This window comes from Aphelocoma coerulescens, chromosome 18 (assembly GCF_041296385.1).
Source record: "Aphelocoma coerulescens isolate FSJ_1873_10779 chromosome 18, UR_Acoe_1.0, whole genome shotgun sequence".
Classification (NCBI taxonomy): domain Eukaryota; kingdom Metazoa; phylum Chordata; class Aves; order Passeriformes; family Corvidae; genus Aphelocoma; species Aphelocoma coerulescens.
The window spans coordinates 8,263,401-8,269,950 of NC_091031.1; the positions used below are offsets into that span (position 1 = coordinate 8,263,401).

Here is a 6,550-nt window from a genome sequence, read left to right on the forward strand (position 1 = left end):
CCGGGGGAGGCCGCGGCTGGGCGAGCGGCCCATCGCCATCAGCGCCCGCGGCGGCGCTCCGCCTGACGTCAGGCCGGGAGGAGGCGCCGATTGGTCAGCGGGGCCTGGCGCCAATACGTGTCCGCCCACGATTGGCCCATGGCGGAGCCGCAGCGGCGGCGCGCACGGCGGTACCGTTTCGAGGAGGGTCCGGCGGCGCTGGCCGTGCGCGTGCCCGAGGTACCGGGGGCAGCCGGGACACGGGCAGGAGCGGGAGCTCCCGGGACCCCGGCACAGCGCCTCGCGCCCTGTGTTGCAGGTGCTGGACTCGCAGTACGGGATGTACGTGTGGCCCTGCGCCGTGGTCCTGGCCCAGTACCTGTGGGTGCACAGGCGGAGCCTTCCCGGCAAGCGAGTGCTGGAGGTACCGCACGCTCCCCGCCCGGTACCCCCGCTCTTGCCCCGCGGGCCAGGCTCCGCCCGCGGTCTCCACGAACGCGCTCTGGTTTCAGATCGGTGCCGGAGTGAGTCTCCCCGGCGTGGTGGCCGCCAGGTGCGGTGCCCAGGTGATCCTGTCGGATAGCGAGGAGCTGCCCCGCTGCCTGCAGAGCTGCCGCAGCAGCTGCCTCATGAACCACCTGCCCCACGTGCCTGTCCTCGGCCTCACCTGGGGCCGGATGTCGGCAGAGCTGCTCTCTCTTGCTCCTATAGACATTATTTTAGGCTCAGATGTCTTTTTTGACCCCAAAGGTACGTTAATGCTCTCAGGTATCTTTGGTTTGTGACTGCAAAGACTTCGTGTCCAAGCAGTGCTGGGAACAGTGTCAATAGATCAGGTGACACTGCACTACTGACCGTGTTACTCTGGGGTAATTCTAGTTTAGAGCTGGCATAAATGTGGCTGAGGGTGGGGGAAGAGAAGATGAAGTAATTAACTAAGTCCCTTCATGCCGTGCTTGGGTCTCTCATACAGATAAACTGTGCTTGCATTGATTTGTAATTACCATGGCATAGAACCAAGCAGATTTATCCCCACCTGGAATCCAGAGACTAACCCAATCTGCTTTATCTCCCCTAAACTCCACAGACTTTGAAGATATTTTAACTACAATTTACTTCTTGTTGGAGAAGAACCCACATGCTCAATTCTGGACAACTTATCAAGTCCGAAGGTAAATTTTTACATATTTAAAACTCAAATCTTAACTCTTGTCTCAGCTGTGGGCAAGTGTTAACTCCTCTGTGGCAGCACCACTCTGCCTCAGAAAAGCTCTTTATTGTGAGTCAGGCTGCTTTTGTCCAGTAAATCCTGGAGGTTACAAAATCTGAAAATAATCCAAGAACCACCAATTTGCTGTCGAGTTCTACTCAACTGTTACAAACCCAGCTGTGTTGTACTGAAGTTTGGTGACAGCCTGCTCGAGTTACTGTAGCAAACCCTGGGTTAGGTTTTCACACCGTTTCCTCCCCTCAGTGCTGACTGGTCTATCGAGGCTCTGCTCTACAAATGGAAACTGAAGAGCATCCACGTTCCCTTGCATTCCTTTGGTGCAGACAAAGAGCACTTGGCCAGCTCCTCTCTGCCAGGAAGACACACAATTGAAATGATGATCATCTCACTAGCACAGTCAGATGGCACTTCAGTTTATTCCACTTTAGATTTCAGTACAAGGTGATACTCAGCTGTTCGCTGTAGCACAGAGCTGCAGAGAACAGTCCTGTTTACAGCAAACCTCATGGATATTTTGGGGAAGCAGCAATTCTTAAAACATGCACTGTAAAAATAAAGCTGTTTGGTTTTCCAGCTATGGCTTTTGAGAAATTTCTGTTCCTCCCCCAAGCCCGTGAAATAGTTCAGAGCTTCAATTCCATCATGTGAGCCACTACACAACAGAATTTAACCTGGAAATCCACAAGATCCAACCTAAATCCACAACTTAAGCTATGAACGTGCTTTTCAGCTATGAAAAGGTAACTGCACTCTTTTTAAAATAAAAAACCATCCCTGTAAGATCCCTTTACCAGGAGAATCCTTCCCAAAAATCCACATACAAAAGCCAGCCCCCTCTGTTTACTGCACTAACCTGGAACATACAAACTCCTCAGTTTGTAGAAAAGTACTTTTAATCCTCAACAAAGCCATACTGCCAGTGTTCAGATGTTTCCATTCCCATTTAACATACATGCATAAGATAAAACAAAGCATTACAATAACCCTTGACACAGGATGTTTGAAGTTACAAGTCATTTGGTACCAAGTCAAGAGAAATCATCACTGTAAAGATCAGCCCCCGTCAAGCAGCAGCCTGGTGAGCCAGGGCAAGCACACAGCAATGCAATTATTAGTACTGCTCAGTGTGGACCTCCCACATCATCATCCCAGGACCTGGCTGGTTCTGCGTTCATGGCCTGGTGTGTTACCAGTTGCCACACAATATTGGGTTAGTCACAATGCTAATTAAAGTTTGCCCACAGTAATTTAAAAGCAACCCCAGTGGATAAAATTTATAAGCAGTAGAATGCATTTGGTTACTCTATAGAAGTTAAACATTGACAGTATAATTGCAGAAATCTTTTCAAGCTAAAAATAAGCTGACCCAAGACATTAAGTTGAGAAAAGTTAACACAGAAAAAAATGTTTAATATTAACTACAGAGACAGTGGGTATAGTACAGAATGTCTTAAGCAAAAGATACACCAATCAGTACTTACAAAGGAATGAACCATTTCTTTGCTTAACATTACAATTCTCATATGTAAGTTCATAAATGTAGGTTGGTAAGTTTTACCATTCTGGAAAAAATAAGGTGTGTATATCATCAGCTAGATGTGCTCACTGTATGCTCCATTTTTTTTACGCAAGGCCCGGGTGACTGGAAGTGCAGTTGTCAGGCATTTTAATTAACTGGACAGCCATTTGTTTCTGCACGACAAGGCATCGTTACACAGGAGCAATCAGGAGACAACAGGAAACAGCCAAGCACTCTGCACTGCAACACGCCACCTTAACAGCTAACCAGCATTACTCAACTGCTACACAACTGCGCCTAGTGCACAAAAATACATAAGAGAAGAGATTAGAATTGAGTCTGATAAAACAATCCTTGCAAATATCAACTGTCACCTGAAAAGATTTCTACCAATTTGAATTTGAAGATGCTATTTTAAGTCAAAGTTGTTCTTTCTTTAAAAAAAAAGCATTTACAGTAAGTTTCAAGTTGAAGTTTTGCAGAATTTTATTTAAGGAATCAAGACAAAAATTGAGAATACTTTTTGACAGTTAGCTATCAGCATATAATGGCTGCATGGTTCCTCAGTATGAAACTGGAGGCAGCAAGTTACCATTAGTTTTTATTTCCAATAGAAGTCAGCACTATATAAACAAAAATGAAGTTTTACCTCAAATATCCAAGCCAATAATGAAATCGGTAGTCGTTCACTTCACTAAATTACAAGAAATTTGAATAACAGCAACAAAATGGCACATAAAATGTAAAATCTGCCACTTGAGGCGCAACTTAAACAAGTAAAAAGTTAGACAAAATGTTACAAAATAACCTTTTCAACAGCTGGTTGCTCGGCCAGGGTCTCTCCAATGGGCTGAAGACTCAAGCGATCTTTTCCCCCCAAAGGCGTCCTTTATGTGGGTTCTCATTTAGCTGAAGCATCTAGGTTTGAAGAGAGAAAAGTTCAGCCAGGTTTCTACCTTGTCTATTTTGGGTGTGGATGACTTCAGGGATACTTCTAGTTGTGTTTCAACTGGCTTTGCCTAATTTAATTAAGTTTTAGGAATTTCCACAGTCTTCCACCTCCCCCCTTTTTTTTGAAGTTGCTTTTACTTCAGAGGCCAAATGTAAGGTTCGGTCAAAATATTTTAGTTACAAAGGAGAATAAACACCAGGCTGTAGATCAAGCCACCATTAACTTCAATTCAGCCTGTTCAACACTCAGTTATTCCAAGTTCTATAAAAGTTACAAAACTAATACTTCTTTATAAAGACTTAACTAAACTCTATTTAGCATTCAAAACCGAAAATGTGACTAATTTTGCTACAATTACCTAACTCCAGAGCTAGCTCAGGCCCTTTCCTTTTAAAAAACAGGACCAAACAGTTTGAAGGGTTAAAGACACACTATCCTTTCCCCACCCGGTGTTATCCTTAGATGCCTCTTCAAGATGTAGACTTGAGGAAAAACTAGTTTCCGTGGTTTTCTCTTGCAAGGAATTTGCCACTTTTCTAGGACAGTTATTACCTCCAGTCAGTACAACGGCCACTGAACCGATCTTCCGTTCTAAAAGGATAGTGTATCTTTAACAGTGTAAGACAAACCTGCTCCAACACACGCCCACAGAAACTGGTCCCTGGAGGATCAGCCAAATCAGTTAAAATCTGCAATACTGGCCAATATTCTTTTAGCAAACAGGAGACCGCAGCTTTAAAGGGGAAAATGCAGATGTTGGATAAATACAGTAAGAAATAGTCATTTTCATCATAGGTTGCGTCTCATACAATATTTTATTAAAACCAAGGCATTAATCTTGCAATAAAACATTTTCTCTGTTAAAAAAAAAAATTCTCCGTAGAAAACCCTTCAGTAATTATTTCCCTAAATCAATAACCAAAAAGCACTGCTCAAGAAAAAAAAAACCAAAACCAACAACTAACAATGTGCCCCACTAGGATTCACTTGGTTCAGGCTATTAATGTTCCAAGAACTACCCAACACCCCACCTAAGTGCTCTAATAAAGTAACATGCATCCTGTGCTGATCCCGAGGTACATTACCATGTTCCTAGGAGGATACAGCTCCTTCTTCTTCCGGAGACTTGGGAGGGCTCTTAGACCTGGATCTAGAGTTGGATTCTCTCTTTGAGGCAGGGGGAGGGCTTCTAGATCTGGACCGGGATCTCGACCTGGACCGGGATCTGGAGACAGATGAGGACTTTGACTTGGATCTCCTGGCAGACCTGGACTTGGAGGTGGAGCGAGACCGAGAGCGTGTGCGAGACCGGGATTTCGATCGACTGTAGCGGGACCGACTGCGGGACCTAGAGCGGCTCCTGCTTCTAGATCGGCTGCGACGGCGTCTTCTAGGGCTAAAACATACCAGGAGGAAAGAGGAAAAAAAAGCGCGTTAGTTGCTCACGGGTCATGCACGGACTGGAGCGAGTGCTGCGGGACAGGGAAGGCGGAACAGGACGCACGTGGGCAAGAAAATGAGTGTTACGAGGGCGCCATTGTTCAGAGCGAATGGCCGGGGGCTAAATCTACTAAGGGCGAAACCCTTCCACTCCGAGGGAACCCCACGTGCCTTTGCTAGAAAACCTTTAGGAAACCCCCACTTCCTCTTCCCAGCCCCGCCGCGAAACTCGCTGGGAAAAGAACACGGAACGCCAGAATCGCTCCGGTTGGAAGGGACAACAGTGGCTCACCCGGTCCAACCTCCCTGCTTAAGCAGAGTCGTCCTAGAGCACATGGCTCAAGTTTGTACCCATACGGTTCAGTGACGGAGACCTCGCAACCTCTCTAGGCAACCAACATGAAAACAAACGGCTCCCACTGCACAGGCGCATAGCTAAGGTTCATCTCATCTACTGCCCGAACTCCGCTGCCCGTCCCGCGGCTCTCACCTGCGGCTGCGGCGGCCGTAGCCGCTGCTGCTGTACCGGCGGGGCGGCGGCCCGCGGCGGCTGTGGTGCGAGTCGGGCGGGCGGCCGTAGCGGGCCATCTGCACGCGGAGCTCCCGGCCGTCCAGCACCGCCCCGTCCATCGCGTCCATCGCGTCCTCCGCGTCCCGCTTGTCGTGGAAGCGCACGAAGGCGAAGCCGCGGCTCTCCTTGGTGTAGCGGTCCCGGGGGATGTAGACGTCGCCCACGCGGCCGTACTTCTCAAAGACTCTCCGGAGGGTGTCCGGGGAGGTGCGGTAGGTCAGGTTGTCCACCTTGAGGGACGTCATGCCCTCCACGTCGGGCGGCGGGCGGCCGTAGCTCATGGTGGGCAGGAGCCCCTGAGGGGCGGCGGCGGCCGAAGAGAATAAACCTGAGGGGTTGAGGGGGGTCAGCAGCCGGCGCGGCCCAGAGGGCGACGCGCCTCACACCGTAGGGCGAGTCCAAAAAGGAGGAGAGCTACAGCGCATAGGGGAAAGCCGCAGGGTCCGCAGGGAGCAGCACCCACCTCAGGGTCCGAGGGGCGGCCCGAGGCCGGAGCGAAGCGCCAGGAGCGGCCGCCCCGTCCCGCCGCGACGAGGAAATGAGGGGGAACCGCCCGCGCGCGCGGCTTAACGCCACAAAATGGCCGGCGGCGCCCCGGAAGGGAACGGGGCACCGCCCCGCCCGCGGCGCCGCGGGAGCGACCCCCGATCCCTTTTTCCTTCTTTTCCCCGAGGTGGTCCCAGAGGGAGCGCGGGGAATCCGCCTCTAAATTAATAATTCGCCGTGTGGTTGGAAAGTGGCTGTTAAAACGCCGCCGCTGTGACCCGGAAGGGCTCGGTGGAGGCGGGGAAATTTTTGAACAATGTGCGTTGAAAGCTGTAAAAAACCGCAGACAATAGTAATAACAATAAAAAAAAA

The 6,550-nt window shown here is 49.3% G+C and overlaps 2 protein-coding genes across 6 annotated transcripts; one reads left to right on the top strand and one right to left on the bottom strand.

The window, feature by feature from the left end:
* Nucleotides 1-53: 53 nt before the first annotated feature.
* Nucleotides 54-1,783, top strand: METTL23 (methyltransferase 23, arginine). The gene is made up of 5 exons (XM_069032610.1): nucleotides 54-219; nucleotides 299-403; nucleotides 492-729; nucleotides 1,067-1,151; nucleotides 1,454-1,783. Exons 1-5 carry the CDS (start codon nucleotides 139-141, stop codon nucleotides 1,653-1,655), a joined length of 711 nt encoding a protein of 236 aa, XP_068888711.1. The 5' UTR covers nucleotides 54-138; the 3' UTR covers nucleotides 1,656-1,783.
* A 302-nt stretch (nucleotides 1,784-2,085) lies between these two features.
* Nucleotides 2,086-6,498, bottom strand: SRSF2 (serine and arginine rich splicing factor 2). Of its 5 annotated transcripts, none has more exons than XR_011155749.1 (4): nucleotides 6,156-6,496; nucleotides 5,612-6,020; nucleotides 4,311-5,077; nucleotides 2,086-3,647 (listed from the first exon to the last, which is right to left on the bottom strand). XR_011155749.1 is itself a non-coding variant. In XM_069032612.1 (4 exons), exons 2-3 carry the CDS (start codon nucleotides 5,971-5,973, stop codon nucleotides 4,774-4,776), a joined length of 666 nt encoding a protein of 221 aa, XP_068888713.1. In that variant the 5' UTR covers nucleotides 5,974-6,020; nucleotides 6,156-6,498; the 3' UTR covers nucleotides 2,086-4,414; nucleotides 4,767-4,773. The 5 variants fall into 5 exon arrangements, 3 of the variants coding, with proteins under 3 accessions (XP_068888713.1, XP_068888714.1, XP_068888712.1); XR_011155748.1 differs by having other exon boundaries at nucleotides 2,086-3,026; nucleotides 3,538-5,077; XM_069032612.1 differs by having other exon boundaries at nucleotides 2,086-4,414; nucleotides 4,767-5,077; nucleotides 6,156-6,498.
* Nucleotides 6,499-6,550: the final 52 nt, after the last annotated feature.